The sequence below is a fragment of the Sander vitreus genome, chromosome 10 (genome assembly GCF_031162955.1).
Source record: "Sander vitreus isolate 19-12246 chromosome 10, sanVit1, whole genome shotgun sequence".
In the NCBI taxonomy this organism is placed as follows: Eukaryota; Metazoa; Chordata; class Actinopteri; order Perciformes; family Percidae; genus Sander; species Sander vitreus.
The window spans coordinates 23114637-23134305 of NC_135864.1; the positions used below are offsets into that span (position 1 = coordinate 23114637).

The 19669-nt window shown below is 41.5% G+C and overlaps 1 protein-coding gene across 1 annotated transcript; it reads left to right on the top strand.

Annotated features, from left to right (window-relative positions):
* Positions 1-2244: 2244 nt before the first annotated feature.
* On the top strand, positions 2245-12743 carry mmp17b (matrix metallopeptidase 17b). The gene is made up of 11 exons (XM_078261511.1): positions 2245-2415; positions 3513-3645; positions 4164-4311; positions 4472-4580; positions 4781-4958; positions 5376-5552; positions 7329-7425; positions 8341-8414; positions 8589-8738; positions 9079-9348; positions 10924-12743. The coding sequence occupies exons 1-11, from the start codon at positions 2290-2292 to the stop codon at positions 11310-11312; spliced, it is 1851 nt and encodes a 616-aa protein (XP_078117637.1). The 5' UTR covers positions 2245-2289; the 3' UTR covers positions 11313-12743.
* The last annotated feature ends 6926 nt before the right edge of the window (positions 12744-19669 follow it).

Below are 19669 nucleotides of genomic sequence, written 5' to 3' on the forward strand. Positions count from 1 at the left end.
TTTTAAAAGGAAACCTTTTGGTTATTTAGTTAACTGTCAAACCTGCAAAAGGTTCAGTTTACTCTGGTTTACATGCTCCTGTAAAGAAAGCTGCATGTCGCAAGTTGATTCTACTGTATATTCTTCATTTGGATCCCTGTTAACTTCCAAAAAAACAATCAGCAATATATGAAACAAAATAACTTCCTTGTGAGATTCATTCGTTTTTTGTTACTTTTGAAAGAGAATATTCTGGAACAGTGTTCATCAGTTCGGTTGGGGTCAAAGCCAAGCAGCCTGTGCTCACTTAATATGAGTTATGATGTGTATGCTATATATATAAATACATATATTTGTATTAAAATATTGTATTTTTCAGAATTAGAATAATATTACCTTTGGTTAGTTGGTTTTGAACAGTCTAGCCCTCCTGACTCTTGGCCTGTACTCTCTTTGCTGCTTTGATCTCATTGCTTTAACACTGTCCCCCTCCTCCATTCATCCCTCTCTTTCATCCTTTCTTCTCTGCCCCCCCCCATGCTTTAACTGAAATGGTGTACCCTCTAACTTAATTAAATGAAGCATCTGACTGATGCGGACACACACTCACATGCATCAGTGTCCTGTGCAGCAGTCAGCGTTGCCCTCCCCTCCGTGTTTTATGGTCATTGCTGTCCATCTTCTGATTGCATCTGGTGTATTGTCTCCCCAGTGGGAATACAATATGGATGTTTCCCGTCAACTTCATTCACTCACTACTTTAACTCATTCGTGCTGTCGTGACATTGGATGTCAGAGTGTTAAAGAAGAACAGAGAGCTGTTCAGTTATCTGACCAGGAATAATGTATGCACAAAAAGCCAGGACAGGTAGAAGGCATTAGTTTAGTGAAGACACTAGAGATAAGAACCTAGTGAAAAGTGTATCCTCTGGATTTGCATATGTGAGGGCGCGAGCCCAGAGACTATTTGGGTAAAAACACAATTTCAGACAGATTTTGGGCTCAATATTTTGTATGTGTAAAGTCATACGAGATGTGCTGGGCGTGCTCACATGGCGCTGCTCATACAGTGGTTATAGCTGATAATGCTCTCCTGACCCATAGTGGCTGAATGTTGACGCAGAAGCTGATGCACACCCTCCCACCCCGTCCCAGCACTGTTAGCACCATATCGGCTCAAACAACTCCATGTCTGCTTATGACATTAGAGGCGCGAGCCATGTGCAGACCATATTAGATAATCCCGGCCCAGACTCTGACTGCCGTTTAAAGTCCCCTTAATGTTCCAGTTAGTCTGGATCAATGGCAGTACATTTCCAGGATAGTTGCCTTTACTTCCGCCAGATGTCCCTCCCCTTCTGCTCACTCCGTTCTCTTGGGGAAACAACAACAAACTTTGAGCTAGCAAGCTGCACACTGAAAATGGCAAGTTTGAAGAAAATTTGGTGCAACAAGGGCGGCCTGTTTGGTTCTTTTAGGGAATGATTGTAAAGATTTATAAAGAATATGTTTAGGGAATTTACTATGAGGTTTAACATTTGTTGGCAACGATATGGAGAGCCATTCTGCCAGCATTTCTAGACCAATTGGTGTTTAACCATGTATCCAGCTAATTTAAATAGCTCACGTTACTGTACTGTGTCAACAAATAACTTAATTTAATATTGTATGTTTGTACGAGACTATTTTGCAGAGCCACCGTCGCTGCGTCCGGAGCTTAGCACTGCCCAAGACGGTTGTGATTGGTTTAAAGAAATGCAAACAACCCAGAGGGTTTTTTCTCCTATGCCAGAATGCATCTATGGTGCCAGACCTTAATCCACAGAGCTGTGGAGATACAGCTGGAAATGTGAGACTAGGTGTGAGTTTACTTATTTATAGTGCTCTGGATCGTTCCAGCCCACTTCAACCCCTGATTATGAATTAACAATGTATCATTATAATATGAAAACAATGTGACAATTTTCATCGTAGTGATGAACTTACAGAAACTATCAGCTGAATCGGCAGCTCCCCTCGGCTGTACGAGCTTTATAAAGAGTTTCGATTGATTTTCTGTCTGGCTGCAACTCTACTGTTTTGTTCACTCACTGCTCTCAGTCTACTGTACACTACCTGCTCAGCAGCAAACAGCAGACTTTAGATTATGTTATTTTCACTGCTGTAAGTCCTCCTTAAAAACTTTCCATTTTCATCTTATTTTTTGATTTTACTCCAGGGATGGAAAATCATCTCGGACTCCAATGGATTTACAAACGGCTTTGAAGATTTCTCTTAAGTAAATATTTTGTGCAAAAATATTCAGCCAAGATGAAGAAGTGGATTGTTTTTCTGTGGCTGAGCAACGGATGGATACAAACTGCTGCTGCTGATACAACCCCCACACCCTCCTCTGCACCAGTGACACCCACTGAAGATGAGGGCACCCACCTGGTGGTAAAAAAGACCGCATGAACATTTGTAGGGGGCAAGGAATGCAATCAGGACTCTCAGCTTATTTACTGTATATCAACTAATTTGAAGGAGACATACCTAAACATATGTTTGCTAATAAGCACTACCAGGAGCAACATGAGTGGTGGGTGACTATTTGGCTCAAAAGCCATTTTGTAGGACCTTGAGTCTGGACTTTGAGTTTGGGTCCCAGTTAGTCCAGCTCACCTGATGGTGTTACTACACCTGATTTGTGCATCCTGGATCTGAAAGGGCTCCAGTCAAACAAACTCCTGAATGAAATCTTGACTTGTGCTTGAGGATGCCATTGCCTTCAGCTTATATACTGTACGTATACAGTATACACTCAGTTGCCAGTTTATTAGGTCCACCTAGCTCAAACTAATGCAATCTAATCCATCAGTCCTATAATACATTCTCCTTCAAGGAGGTTATAATGTTCAGTTTTTGTTAAAAACTGTTTTTAGAAAGGTGTTGATTCAGCTGTCGGATCATCACTATTTAGTCCGTCCTATTTATATCAAGGCATCGTTTGTCAAACACAATGGGTCCAGGTGAAGACAACAATGCAGAAAGTATGCATGCCAAGATAGCATGCTAACAAAGTGTACATTGATAGAAATCCTAAAATATGTTCAGGCCATAGAGCTCTATCTTTCATTTGGTTTGTATGGAGGGAAACTTTGGATCAGACCAAACTTGTTGGTTTTCTCTTGTTTCCCACAAATGCACTTAATTGCTTTGCTAAATAGGGTTAGGAAGAAATGTAATGGCTGCCTTGATTATGTTCACCGGTTCTGGTGCCTTCCTTGCCTATACTGGAAGGCACAGGGAGGAAGCCAGGCAATAATGCTGACCTGAAGCATGAAACAGGACCATTTGATCTAGTGTGAGAGACCTGTGTGTTGTACACATTAATTTGCTTTGAGTTGACTAAACATAACCATAAAAAGCACATAGGTTCAGTTTGAACATTGCTGTTTGCTGTGAACAGTTTGTAGACACTTTCAATGTATGTTTCCTTAGGGTTACCAGATGCCAATGTATGTAGATGACTACCTGCTCTTCTTTACTCATAGGATTGGTTGATGAAGTATGGCTACCTCCCACCCTCAGACCCTTCCACTGGTCAGCTGCAGGCTTGGACAGCTGTCACTAATGCTGTCAGGGCCATGCAGAGGTTTGCAGGCCTTAATGACACTGGAGTCGTAGGTAAGGAGAACAGTCGGTGGCTGTGGAAACCTGTATGCTTTATTTTAAAGGGGATGTGTCATGAAAGAGTCAATTTTTCAGTGCTTGTATACATTAGTGTACCCGGAAAGTCGACCGACCCACAAACTGAAATAAGATGACCCGGTCAGTTTCTTTGTGAAAACGTAATTCAAACAGCCAATCAGATTCAGCTCTCCTTCCGCTGTCACATGCAGGCTCATTAGAAACCCCCCCCATCTGAGTAGCTCCACCCATGGCATGACAACTACATTTGCTAAGGTGCAATATATTTTTCTTTCAGAAGTTTCAGACAGAGGGTCGATACAGGTATATTCAGACTGACAGTATGTTAAAGCATTAAAGCATGTTAACATGTTGTAGTAGAAATATGAACCTGAAAGTGAGCATGATATGTCTCCTTTAAGGTCCAACAGCTCATGTTCAGGCTACTCCTTCTTGAATCTGGCGTTGTATATGTGACTCTCTCCTCTGGTTCTTCTGTGCTTTGGTGTGTTCAGATGAGGAGACAATGGCGTTGATGAAGAGTCCACGCTGCTCCCTACCTGACGAGCCATCCAAATCACCGGCCAACCAGGAAGGGAGCGACATGAGGAGAAGGAGGAGAAGGGCTATCTCCATGTGGACACGCAGGAACATTAACTGGAGGTTGGATAAGATTAATTTGTTGTAATCTATACCTGATGATCAAATTGGAATAAACATGAGTAGTTTCTGTTTTCAATTAGGATTGTGAACTTTGTTTATTTACAGACGCACATTTATTTGTCTCTCTATTTCACACATAAACACTCTGTTACATTCTTAGGTTGAGTTCATACCCCTCCTCTTCTCATCTGTCCCGGGAAACCATTCGCTCCCTGGTCTTTTATGCTTTAAGAGTGTGGGCAGAGCCAACACCCCTGGAGTTCCACGAGGTTGGTACATTAGTCTGATGCTGCATTAATGACATACGGGAAAGATGGTCGAGATGAGTTTCCTACAGGGCTGGTAGAACACCATGTCAGGACAGAAGCTGGGCTCAACTATCCATGCCCAGCCTACTGCTGCAGTTTTCCCAAATCTGCCCCGAGAGGCCTAATCACCATCAAGCGTCCTTTCTATTGTCTGTCTTCAGGTGGGCAGCCCAGAGGCAACTGACCTACAGGTAGACTTCCTCCATGGTTACCACGGTGATGGCTATCCCTTTGATGGGGCAGGCGGTGCAGTCGGCCATGCTTTCTTCCCATCAGACCATGCACGGGCAGGAGGAGTTCATTTGGATGCAGAGGAGGAGTGGACCTTCAGACAGTCAGGTGGAACAATGTTAAAAAAACGTCTGCACTTCTAATATTATGACATCTTAATTGCACAGTGACATCCATGCTTCATACATTCATGCTCCCCAGAAGAAAAAACATGTTGAGTAAGACTACTCCAACCTGTTCTGTAGTGGCACCCTGAGATAAAAAATGTAATTTGGTGCCTTTGCAGCACCATTGTCAGAAAAGCAACGCTGTCACTTTGTTGTTTGTTATGTGCAACAGCTCCATCTGGTGCTGTGCTGTAAACATTGCATCCTGTAGTAGCTGCTTGCAGGGCTCGAGGCCAAATCATCCCTACCAAAAGTGAAGTATAAGGCTGGATATTAGAACAACACACCCCTACGCCTTCTAATCAGCTCATCGTTCTCTTTATCTATCTTTACCTCACCCCCCCCTCTTCCTTCCCAGCATCTGAGGGCACTGACCTATTCACAGTGCTGGTCCATGAGTTTGGCCATGCACTGGGCCTTGCTCACTCCTCATCTCGCCACTCAGTGATGAGGCCGTACTACCAGGGTCCTGCTGGAGATCCTCTCCACTACCGCCTGGGCCCTCAGGATCTGGAGCACATCACCCAGCTCTACGGTAAGGCTCCTTGGAGGACATTTACATCAGCAGGTGCATGAAGGATCCCCCCCCCCCCCCCCCCCCACACACACTTAGTCAGAAGGCTGTGCAGCCTCAACGCCAGAACATCAAGGCTATAGTGCAGCTTCTTCCCAGAGGCTGTGAGGCTTATGAACTCATGGACTTCTGCACTTGTTGCTTACTGAGGCACTATTATTTTAACTGCTGCTCGTTTTTTTAACTATGTGTTCTATTTATTATAGGTTTTAGATTGTTTTATTTTATTTTAGCTAAGCCACTTGTTATTTATTGTGTATGCTGCTGAGTCTGAGTAAAATATGTTGTTCCTTAATGTTTTTAACATGTGTCAATAAATTATCTGAATCTGAAATAGACCTTCTCACAGCTGTGTTTAAAAAGTCAGAATGTCCACCATGAGAATTTAGGGTGCAAACATCTTTTCTGGTCACATGATTAATTCATGATTAATTCTGATCCTGGTTGGCATGTGAGAATGCATATATCACATGAACCAAACCATAGCATGACAACATCAGAGAAAGAAGACATAATGACTTCATTATTATGTCTTCAGATAGTAAAAAGGGCCACACAATGCAATAAAACTGGATTTTTAATGGATAACTGAGGACAGCTGTGAACCAGTTGCGTGGACTGACCTCTGTTGTGTTATTGAGGAAGTACAGACAGCCATGTATTATAAAGAATCAAAGAAAAAGAAATTCTCTGTGTTGAAATGTGAGACTGCGTTGTTGTTAAAAAAAATGGTTCTTGATTCATTTTGCCTTTGCATAATGTCATGCATGCTTCGTCTAGCCGTCGGCAGCTCTTGAGCCAGTCAGCTGTGTTCCTGGGTATGCAAACCTCTGTTCATATTCATCAGTATGAGGATGAAGCAGCTGCTTTTTTACTTAAATTCATCGTCCTTCTTGGGTTCAGGGCTGCTGTGGCAGGAGGTTCTGCCTCAGTTGCTCTTCTTTATGAAAGCTGACATGGTGACACCATGAGGTTGACTTGTGTGGTTTTCAGTAAAATGTCTCGACATTGGACCCTGAAGTTTGGAATAGATATCCATGGTGCCTAGATGAATCCTAATGACCTTTCAGCTACAGTAGCACCACCAGCAAGTCAACCTTGTATCCAGTGAAACATCTCTATATCCACTGGATGGATTGGCATGACATTTTTAACAAACGTTCATGGTTCTCAGATGATGTATCTTATTTATTGGTGGGCAAACAGATTCTCGAATTGGTTCATTCAAGTTTCCTTTCAAGTTTTATTATTTGCTTTTGGAAAATATGGCGGCAGTTTCTAGTACACGTTCAACAGCTAGTCCTGCCCACCCCACAAAACCTCTCTCCAATGCAGTACCAGTCATCATGTGTAAGTTCAGTTGTTGTACAAAATTAATTTAATTTAATTCATAATTAAATTAATAAAGCAGAATCGGCAATCAGCATGTTGACATTGTCTTTGTGAGCTTGTTAGCATGCCTCCAAATGTCTGTAACATTCATATAGGCTGACAACAGTATAGTGACCAAGTCATTAGAAATCTTGAGATTGCATAATGTCTGATTATACTGGAGATGATTAGTGACAACATCAGAATCTGACTCATTTTAATCCATTGAAATCCAAAAAATCCCAAAAAAAGAAAGTGGAAAACACTTGGTCTGTATCTTTTCTCCCTGCATAATTATTGCTTTAGCATTACTGTATCTAGCTGTTTATTGCCATTGCGTTTAAATTGATTTGATTTTTGGTTTAGGTAAGAGGAATCAGCTGCTGGCCACTGACGCTCCTCGCCTCTCCCCGGAGCCTGAGCGGCGCATGAGCCTGAGCCGCCGCCATGATCACAGATATGGGTATGACTTACAAGATAAGATAGATTAAGAGATACTTCCAGCTTGGATTTGTTTTACCTGCAAAATGTGTTTACAGCTCTACAATAAGCATTAGATGTGTCTAGATGTCTTAGTCCTGAGATGAAAAGTCTGTGTTAGTTGTAGTTATGTTTAGTCAACCTTATCCTTTTAATTTTTAGTTGATTTTCACTTGACATTTTAGTCATCAAAAGATTAGTTGACATAAATGTGTTTTGTGGTATAGTTTTAGTCAAGACCATGAGTGAGCGTTTACTCAAACTGCTTTCAGCTAAAAGAACTGAAATTAGCCACAAAATGACACAAACAATGATGCAAAATGGTTGTATGATGATGAATGTCTGGTCTTATGTTATGTATTTAACCAATGATGCAGATATGAAACATGTTCTGATTTGAACCAATATGATTTAACAAAAGAGGCCTCCAGATGAATGGAACATACATGCTGTCTTTACAGTCATCCTGTAGCGATGCATTAGACTGTTATATGCATAACTATATTCATTGTTGCACACAACACAAGCGAGTATGACACAACTGTCCAAAACTAATTTTTCATATAAATGCTATGTGTTTTAATAACCAGTAGATGTACAGACCACATTTAGCTGCATGGCGCCATTTAAAATCAACAGACCTGACGTCTAATGTGTGTTAATGGATAGCATGTCTAACACTCCAAACAAACTTGTCTGAAGCAAGAGGTCTATCAATACATGGATTTCGTCAACATCTCGTCTTTGTCATGAAACAAATTTGAAACAAGGAAATGATCACCGCATGAGATAGTATTATTTTTTAAGTATTGACTTAAGGTGTTCAAGTTTGTCTTTGATTGTATCCTATCCAATGATTCTCTTTACGCAAATCTCGCTGTGTGTTTTCTCCGTTCAGCCCCTTCATAGATCGCTGTAACATCAGTTTTGATGCTGTGGCAAGAATCCGTGGGGAGACTTTCTTCTTCAAAGGTCTGAAAACACCACAAACTGACTCGTTAGGCATGTCAAATTACAAAAAAGACATTGATAAGTAGTTTGTTGAAGGTGAAAGCTGTCTGGCTCGGGTTAGCTGGATCATGTCACCCTTGCATCTCCATTCCTTCGCTTCTCCTCCATTCTGTCGTCTTGTACTTCTCCCTCCAGGTCTGAGGATGTGGCGAGTCAATGGTGGGGGCTTGGTGTCGGGTCGCGGGGCTTCAGTCAGAAGGCTGTGGAGGGGGCTACCTGCTGACCTGCCTCGGCTTCACGCTGTGCTTGAGAGACAGTCCGATCATGCCATCATCTTTATCAGTGGTATACTCCAATGATATTAATACAGTAGCAATGTTACTTCCTTTTTTACATCATATCCCAAACAGGTTTCCTCTTCCTCAGAGATCACTCAATAAAATCATGAATGAATTAATGAACCAGTAACTGAGTCCATTCATAAGAGACTGAAAAACAACAAAGACAATAAATTACACTTCACTGACTCAACACAAAGTAAATGACATAGCAGGTGTCCACATTGACAGCTGTTTGCTACCCAGTGTTAAGATCAACTCAATACATTTTCCAATAATGCAATATCATTGGCTGTGTGAATCAGCCAACTGAGCATCTGACCTCTCCAGGTTGTGTCCTGCTGCAGGTTCCCACTTCTGGCTGTTCAGGGATCTGTCCCTGCAGGAGGGCTACCCTCAGCCCCTGTCCGCCCTCAGGATGGTGGGGGGGCTAGCTGGAGCAGATGAGGACGGGGACGAGGAGGAGGAGGCAGCAGCAGGGAGGTGGGGCCTGGTCTGGGACACAGAGCAGGGCCCTGTGTGGGGGAAGATGGGACACGCTGAGGAAGAGAAGCATGAAGACAAGTGGACTCAGCTGCTCAGAGAGGGGGTCAGTGGCATCACCACAGACAGCGATGGTGAGGACAACAGTCATGTTTGTGTGTCACATTACATATGTCTATCCTTATAAGGACCAAATGAGACAACATTGTGTTGGTTTTACTTGTACAAGGGTTTAGTTCATGGATTTAGAAGTTCATTAGGTCATGGTGAGTTAAGGTTCAGGACGGGGCCTTTGGTTAAATGGGCTACACTCAAAATACTGAAGAAAAAGTGGGCTGGCATTGCCTGTGCACGGCGCTCACAGACTGTTCCCCAATGCTTTGTCACAGCCCTCGGTGTCTGACACCGACGCACAAGGAACTCGCGTGCACAAGCAGCCGGACAGCCAATCAAAATAAAGATCAGAGGTGCTCAGATCACCACAAACATAGAGTGAGGGTGACTTCATTCATTACTAAAGCAAGTGTTTGTTTGCTACTATATTATTCTTCTGAAGATCGATTACAGCCCCTTTAAAACCTCCTATCCTTAATTCTTGACCATAAACATTTTACCTAAATTCACATACATAATTCAAGGGTGTGTTTTACTGTAATGATGATAAATCATTGGCTGGGCTGGTGTCCCGATGTTTACAGGCATTACTGCAGTAAACAAACGAAACTGATAATTTGGCTTGCACTGCTGACTAGTGGTGACAACAAGAATTGCATATGTCTTTTTATTTACACAGCCTATGTTTATTTTAAGTTTAATTCGCTTTACTTGGCATTAAGTCGTAGTGATGAACCTGCAGAGAATCTGCATCTCCTCTCGGCTTTACCGAGATTCAGGGCAGCTAAAATATGTCTGATATAGTTCTGTTTTAGCTGGTAAGCCAGACGCTCATGTTTTATTTTCTCTGCGGGTTAGTTAGTTATTGTTAATTTTATTCCATAGGGATCTTTATGATATAGCTCCAAACGTAACCCTGGAACCAGACGAATCTGCAGCTCATGTTTTATTTGCTCTGGCAGATCTGTCTGGTCCTCCTCCCCTTCCACAGAGTTCCAGCGGGCCTAACCCGGGTCGGGCCAATCACAACAGTTTATCTCATGTGGGGCGTATTTGGTACGACGACTGTCAACCTGAGGATCCTTCGTGCTTTACACAAAATACCTGATGACATCATTTTTGGCTCGTGCACCTCGCGCCGGAGACGCTACGGCAGGCATAAACATAGCTTTTGCACCATTATGTGGAACTTTCTGTTGAGGTTCTATTTTAAAATTCTGATGGTAACAGACATGTTGAAGCTCCACCATCAAAGCTCATCTCTGCACGCTGTAGTCTGTTACATTTGTCCGTCACTATGCGCTACGTCACATCTCGTTGCGCTGATTGGTTGTTATCCAATCATGTCCAGAGGCATTTTGGTTTACGGCTGTTGATAACGCCTCTTGGAAATTGAAAATGAACTGAGAGGTTCCAGACTAATACTCATTTGGGATTTGGTCTGGCGATGTCAGGTTATTTCAGATTGAAAGGGAGGAAGAGGCTGGACAAACAAGCAACCACTTTGGATCTGTTGTCACTGTTACACAAAATAAAATGACATTTTGGCTGCAAAACATTCAAAAGTTGTGAAAACTTCTCTCCCTCTTCTCCAGGCTCTGTCTATCTCTTCAAAGGAGACTCATACTGGAAGTTCAGGTTTCCAGGCTCCACACTGCAAGATGGATACCCACGATCCTCTACTGCAGACTGGCTGGACTGCCCCGACTCCTCCTCATCCTCTCCTGTGGTGGACGACCTCTCCTTGTCTCTGTCTCCGTCTGCAGGAAGACAGGAGCTCAGGGAGAGATGGAGGGAGAAGAACGAGAAGGAGGAAGAAGGAGGAAGGAGGAGGGACAGACATGGAAATCAACATAAAGACATACAGGACAGAGGTTCACACATCTGGACACAATGCATGTGCCAAAATGGAGCTCTTGGTAGCAGGACGACATCTTCTATTGCTGCCTTGCTGCTGATTACATGGACACTGTTGGCTATCTAAAGCTGCACATTGGACTATGGAAGTCAGCTGTCTTATCTGGTTTAATGAGGAGGCACAAACAGTCACCATGTGGGTTAGGTTAGGTTAGGGTTAGTTAGGCAGAGAAGAGAAACCACAAACACTCTCTATGAGCAGAGAAGATTGAGCTACTCAGTGGTGTAGTCTTAGTTTTTTGTAGTGAGTATACTGTAATTTTTTCCCTCCCAGCATTAGACTTGCCCGTCCCAGAGCGACAATCCCATAGGTTTTTTTTGTAACGTTACCGCGTAAAGCATCAGCCTCATCTGGCTCATTTTCTGTAGTTTCTGTAACGTTAACGTCTGCTGCAGTGTCACTCGAAGCGGCAGTATAGCTTCAGGGGCAGGCTCACCAAATCACTGAACGAGTGTAGTTTGAATGTGCTTTCATTTCATATATCTACTTTAGTGATTCACTTTCAAATTTGCGCGGCAAATGACCACCAAGCAACTGTGTAGTTGTTCCTAGGTGACTCGCAACACAGACGGGGTGAATTTATGAACTTAAGTGTGAAAGTTCTCTCACAAAACAATCATCATTACGTAATGTTATCCTTGCGTTTTTGTAAGTGGGTATACGGAAATCCTTGACCTTTCCTAGTGGGTATACTCTGTGTACCTGCGTATCACGTAGACTACACCACTGGAAAGGCTGGAAGTAGGGGGAAAGCGCTAGCCTGGTAATTTGTAATTGTAGTTACATCAACAGTTCATCCATCCACCAGCACTTGTGCACCACTGCCAGACACAGCTGGTGAGCAGGCTTGAGTTTACTGCCATGACCATAGAAGCTGGACACGTCTCTGTGACTCCCAGCTGTTTGCCAAGGCAAAGCTCCAACTTATTAACAACACTATAAAACCACCAATAGTTGTTTTTAAATGTCTCTTTGTGTGTGGGTGAAGCAAACAAGGTGCAATTTGTTTTTATATTTTTAACAGAGCCAGGTTAGCTGTTCCCAGGTTAACCATGACCTGAGTCCAGCTCCTACTTAAGAGTAGTTTGGGGTTGCACTTTTATAGCATTGTCATACTCATGATGGACAGTTAAAAAAAAAAAAGAATCCTGGCAGGGTTGGGTCAGTTGGTAGAGCAGGCGCACATTTACATAGAGATTTATACCTCGACACAGAGGTCCAGGGCTCGAGTCCGACCTGTGACGATTTCCTGCATGTCTTCCCCCTTTCTCACCTAGATGTCTTGTCCATTAAAGGTGGAAAAGACCACAAAAATAGTGGAACCAGAGACTTAAATCAACTTTTTTATACTACGCACTCTTCTTTCTTGTTATTCCTGGCACCTACATTACCCACAATGCAACTCCAGCAGTTTGTTTGGAGATTTGATGTGTTTTGCTAGTAGTAGGTAATGTAGCCTTGAGCAGCTAGCCTGCAGCAGAGACAAGGAGCGGACTACAGAGGTCTGGTAAGCTCACTTCATTCTAATACTATATATATATATATATATATATATATATATATATATATATATATATATATATATATATATATAGAATATACCCTGAATTGTATTTTTGACCTTAAAGCTTAAAGGAGCACAGACTGCTGCAGGTGGACCAGCAGAGCTTTGTGAAAGGGGAAAATCTAGGCAAGCACTGAACTTATGGATCCACAATGCAATGACTTTAGTGTTTTCATCTTTAAGAAATTGCTCTTCTTATTGGATGAAAGTGCATACAAAGATGCTTTTGTCATCAGAGGTTCTTGTTGAAATAAAGATAGTATTAGTTTCTGCTGTGCTGCACATTTTGCTTTTGGGACTTTTTGATCTCTAGAGATGTTCCTGTCCACCTCATCAGATATAAGGTTAGACCACATGGTTATGATCATAATGACATATTCCTTTTCATAGGATTTCAAATGGAGTGCTTTAAAGGTGTGACCTTTGATCAAAGCATAGGCGCTGTGTTCTCAAGCCACTCTTTATGAAGAAGTCAAGAAGTCATATGAATATAGCAACATCTGCTCTATTGCTCTATATGTCTTTGTAAAATGATTGCAATGTAGAGGTAGCTTATATAACATAGCATTATTAATTTTATATAGTTTATATATATATATATATATATACATATGTATGTATGTATATAAATATACATACATACATATTTTGGTTGTTTTATAAAAACGTTCTTTTTGTGCGAATGTCTTTCCATAAAATGTCAATCCATAATAAAGTAGTAATATCAGCTCTAGAACCATTATAAAATAATAATAAATATAACCCTTCCCAGCGCCTGCAAGAGATTAAAGCAATAACCTCCAAAACAGCCCAAACGAGGTTGGAACACGCAGTCTCCTCCCGATATGATTTCATCAGATGCTATCTACATATCTACAGTGTTTAACCTAGGTTGCAGCCTATGCACAGTTTCATTATGTTTTACAGTTAACATTTGCTGTTAACTAAGAAGGTAAAACCTTTTGTCTGTGCTGCATTTGGCTGAACTTTCAATTCCCTTTGTATCATGCACTTAGCGCTTCACTCTTAAAACAGCGTAATTAAGCCTAAAGAGTTTTGGTCTGTTGTCTTTTTGATTTTGACTAATTCATCATCTGTGTATTCAGCCTGTTTCTGGTTGATCCTTTCCTTGTAATGTTTACGGGCCATGTGGTCTTCATGCTGTAATTCTTGTTTGTTTGGTTGTTGTTTCTTGTTTGAAATTTGAGATATTGGGCTATAAAAATAAAATTGACTCGGCATGATACTGTTACCTTCTTAAGTTGCGTGAAACATTACCTGTAAAAGTAGTAGCCCATTCACCTTTATACTGTACTTTTGTGGCAGAAAAGGAAGTGACACCTCTCACCTCACATTGGCTCATGAGGTTCGCTTTACGTTGCGGTTTATGCGTCCCATGACCACGATCACTCCCTGATTGTAAACCACAATCCACAGCGCTGCACAGGAGGGTCTGGCTAGTCCACACAGCATTCGTTTATGGGAAATAAACGTGCTTTTCTTTTTTTTTACGATTATTTTTTGGGCATTTTATGTCTTTTAATTGACAGGACAGCTGAAGACATGAAAGGGGAGACAGAGGGGGAATGACATGCCGCAAAGGGCCACATGTCGGAGTCGAACCCCGGGCCCGCTGCGTCGAGGAGTAAAACTCTATAGATGGGCGCCCGCTCTACCAACTGAGCTATCTGGGCGCCCGGCATGTCTTTAAACCAATCACAATCGTCTTAGGCGGTGCTTAGCGCCGGACGGAGCCAAGGTGCCTCTGTAAAATCGTCTCGGGAAGGAAATTGTTTTGGTGGAACATGTGTACGTTCCACGTGTAATCAGAAAACTCTGATTGGACAGATAGTCTAGCTAGCTGTCTGGATTTAGCCTGCAGAGATCTGAGGAGCAGTTAACCATAGTCCGTATAAATCCACCGGAGTTTAGAACGCCAACACAAAGGTGGCCCTTTGCTGCTTGTAATTCCCCCTCACTGTAAGAAAATTCAAGGTAGTTTAACTTGGAAATGCAAGTTCACCTCCTGCCTTGAAAATCGAAGTTCACTCAACTTGAGGTGGCCCTGAAGTGCAAATCACAATAGGAAAACAGAACAGCAAATAGGAAAACACGACAGCAAACATGAAAACACGACAGCAAACATGAAAACACGACAGCAAATATGAAAACACGACAGCTAATAGGAAAACACGACAGCAAATATGAAAACACGACAGCTAATAGGAAAACACGACAGCAAATAGGAAAACACGACAGCAAATAGGAAAACACGACAGCTAATAGGAAAACACAACAGCAAATAGGAAAACACGACAGCAAATACGAAAACACGACAGCAAATATGAAAACACGATGCCCTTGAGCAAGGCACATAGCCAACTGAGTTGCTGTCCTGATCTCATCAGGTATTCCAAAGTCCGGGAGCTCTGGCAGCAAAACCAGCGTCACCTCTGTGTTTGAGTCTAGACCTCGGAACAGGAAAGGAGTGAGGGGCCCCGATAACTTAGGGCCCTCAGGGCCTCAAAAGTATCAGTAAGATATTATGATCACTTCACTAAGCAACGGGTAGCCAGGATTGGTAAAGTATGGTCTTCTTTCTTAGATAAAATCCTGGCAGCTGAGTTTTGAATCAGCTTCAAACTGAATAGAGAATAGAGTGTGACAATAGTCAAAACGATTAAACAAATCTTTAAAATGGAAGCTGTAGAAAACAGCTGCATTTACCTCTGAGGCTGCCATCAAAGATTACACCGATGTTTGCTCTGTTTAGACCTATGATTAGTCTGTCTGTCTGTCACTATCACGTTGAAGAAAATTCTAAGACAGGAAAAGTGACATTATGTTGACATCACTCACCTTCTCTGCTGCCGAAACTTTGATTCATGCCTTCATCGATTCCAGAATTGACTACTGCAACAACATCCTCTATGGTTCACCTGCAAAAGCCTTAAATAAACTCCAATACATCCCAAAACTCTGCTGCCCGTCTCCTCACCCACACACCTCTACTGGCTCCCTGTTTCCCAACGCATCCAGTTTAAAGTCCTCCTCCTCACCCACAAAGCCCTCCATAACCAGGCTCCTTCCTACCTCACAGACCTGCTCCACCGCCACAACCCCCCACCCCACATAATCTCCGCTCCTCTGACGCAAACCTCCTCTCCCCACCACTCAGGACCACACACCGTACCTGGGGTGACCGAGCTATCACCATTGCAGCCCCCTCCCTCTGGAACTCCCTACCCATACACATCCGTGACTGTACTGACCTGGACACATTCAAAACACTAATCAAAACACACCTCTTCAGATTAGCTTTCCACATACAATAGTCTTACATTTCTCACCTGATAGTTACTGGTTTTATTGTTTTTAATTGCTTCTAATATGCTTGTTTTATGTGTTGGTTTTATTGCTTATCTGTTTTTAATGTGATATATGTGCTGGTTTTTACTGTAAAGTGTCTTTGAGTACCATGAAAAGCGCTATATAAATAAAATGTATTATTATTATTATTATTAATATTAATATTAGGTGACATAAGGGAAAGCAAGTTATTCATGACCTGAAGAAGATCAGTTCCTGTGTTCTGATCTGCCTTTATTTTTTATTTTTTTAAACCTTAGCTAAAAATGAGAGGTTTGAGATTTCCCTCAAATTACAGTTTATCTCAGTCGCTTTGGTACATTTCTTGAGTCATTCTTAGCATTTGCAAACCAGTAAGTCGATTTCTCAAAACAATTATTACAAACAGCACCACGCAATGGATGACCTGCAAAAGCCTGTAACTTGCTCAAAATCTCTAGTCCATTCCTCAACATGTCAGTGCCATTAGAATGTCGAGATCCTTGTGTCAGTGTTCATAAAGAAGATACTTAGTTTGGTCAAAAAGCTTAGTCGTGTTGTCCATATAAAATTGTACTCTTTAGGTATTTTCTGATGTACACTATGGCTACATGTTTGATGATAATGATTGAAAATGCACCAGGCTGCACTTTTTGGGTATGGAATTCATACATTTCAACAGTAGAAAGTCCCACATTCCTTTATGTGGGATTAGGATTGCATGAGATTGGACAGGATTCACATTTATGCTTTTATTGTTGGTTTTTCAACAAATTACAGTGACATTGCGATTCAGAAAGAAAAAACACAAAACTATGTGTATGTGCTCTGTTTAGATATGCTTGCCAATTGAAGGTTCATTAGGTGCACCTCCGAGCTATTTTACATAGAGGTTGATCTGGTTGATCATTGGTTGATCTAATGTTTCACACAATCCCCTCCATTAGTGGAGGTCAAGATTCACCTGAGAGTAAGTAATCAATTCTGGACAAATTCACAACAACAATCTGTAAGATCTGGATTGAACTGGATTGACTGAATTGGAATGTACTGTATGGAAAACTTGCTTGACCGATTATGATAATGAGTTCAACCATTTTGCATTTAAAGACATATTCAATGAACGCATGACTAGATGTTTTTTGGGGGTGAGACAATTCAACAGACATCCAGTATAATATATTATGAACAACATGACATGAGCAATTGATCATGTTAAAAACAGCAGACAAGTGTACTAGATCATGTGAAAGTTGAACAAGCAGTTTTGAGAGTGTCAATTGTGATCTGAGAAATGTACCATAGCGACTGAGAAAAACTGTAATAGGACCAGTGGGGTCAAGTGTGGGGTCTTTAATATTGGTTGAACGAGAGCAGTTATTAGAATTCACTTTGTTTCCAGCTGTGCACATATTGTAGGAAATGCTAAAGCCTGAACACTGGGGATTACAAAGGAGCTATTACTGTCTTATCTTCCGGTGTCGGCACATTTCTTATCAGGGACGGACTGGGACCAAAAATCGGCCCTGGCATTTTGGCCCAGACCGGCCCACGACATAAGATCACAAATACCACCTGTCCTCTGAATATGTGTACCAACAACTACTCCTTAAAACTACTAATGCCATGTAATGAGTAAGCAAGAATCAGTGAGAGTTGACACATTAAATACTTCAAAAAAAGTGCCATTTATTAATACAATAAAATGGTATACTCCTCATGAATTATAAAACAAGCAACAATATATATATATATATAATTTTTTTTATTTTTATCATTTCACGACTGAAGAGGCCCTGTACTTTAATTTGAAGTGGTCTATCACGCGTTTTTGTCTGACAATGCAGATAGAAAAGCTCCAAGCTTGTGTACTTCCCAGTTCTCCTGTCACTCCTGTTTATATTTTGCGCCGCGCACCGTTACGGACTAGTCCATTTCATTGTGAAAGTAGCGGGTGTGTGGAAAAACCTAGCCTAAGTGATCTTTTTGACTGAAGTGTTTTGGGCCAGCCCAGTGTCAATTGAAAAAACAATGGGCTGCCGATCAAGGCCTACCACTTTTATGGGCCGGTTCATGGGCCCAAAAAAAACAAAAAAACATGTCGGCGGTCGGCCCAAAAAGCACGTCGGCCCACCGGGGAAAGTGCCCGATATGCCAGATGGCCAGTCCGCCCTTGTTTCTTATCACATTCACTTCCCTAATCCAAGTCCTGACCTGGGCTACTTTTTATTTCTGTAGGTCACATCTGGTGTGTGCTATGGGCATTCATTGGAATCCATCTTGGGAGTTCGTATGGGATCCTGTGGCTCTATAGGTAGCCCAGTCTGGGGTTGAACAGCTGATAAATAACTAAATTAAATTAATTGTAAAAACTGAAATGTATTCAAACAATATTCCCGACATTAGAAGAAGCTGCACATATTTTTGGTTAATAATTTATCTCAACGCTGTGACGTCCCACAATGGAACTCCCCCAGCTGGATTACTACCTCATTAAAAAGGGGAATCCTCAGATTCCACATCATCTACGTGTTTTACTGCAATAGCAGCAGAGAGACAGCTGTGGTTGCCCTGTTACGCTCATAGAAAGAACAGTAGATAAGCTGCATTCCTTCACACTCATCTCAACTTCAGTACTTTGAGATAACATCAAGGAAAACTGTGAGTCAATCTAAACATGGAACATACTGTGCCTCACAGTTCCAGTGCCACTGAAATCAATGCTCTGTGTTTAAAATACCTTTACAACACTTCCTGCAATTTCTGTTTATTTATTAATGTATATAAAACTGTTAAGACAGAAAAAAGAAACTAAAAACATCTAAATAAGCTCAACCACACAGAAAGAACCTTCTCATAAAGAGAAGAATTGAGTGACAAGAACAGAGATAAGACAAGCCAGTTGCTTCTCTCAATATGATGGCTATCTCAGCCATCATATTGTTGCTCGCCACATGAACATTTAAATTAGTCAGCCTGTCAGAGTTGAGAAAGAAAGACCTTTTTCAAATTTCCAAGTGATCATGTCAAACACTTCTCAACCCATGGACCAAGTCACAAGAGAAAAGACCAAGTAAACATTTCACTTTCACAAGTATACAAAACCCTTTCCAGAAGCATTGAGGAACTGAAATTAAACAGTTTAACAATTTCATTTCATTTCAAAGTTAGCCTACATGTAAAAAAAGGCACATTTTTAAAGGAGCAATGTCCTGATTCCACATTATATGGTTTACTATACATCACAAAGCTTGTGCTCAGAAAGCTAAGCCTAAAAATTAAATGTACTTCACATTTAGATGTTCTGCAAGACGACATTTAAACTGCTACTTTAAAACCTGCTGCCAATTTCAAATTTGGAAAACTAACTAAAAGAAAACAAAGTTGTTTTTTTCCCAGCTGTGAGCAGCTCCCAAGTATGTATGACACTAACAGTTGAATTACTACCACTACTACATATAGACATTCTGAATTGGTGCTAAAATATTCTAAACTGTTTAACACTCTTTGT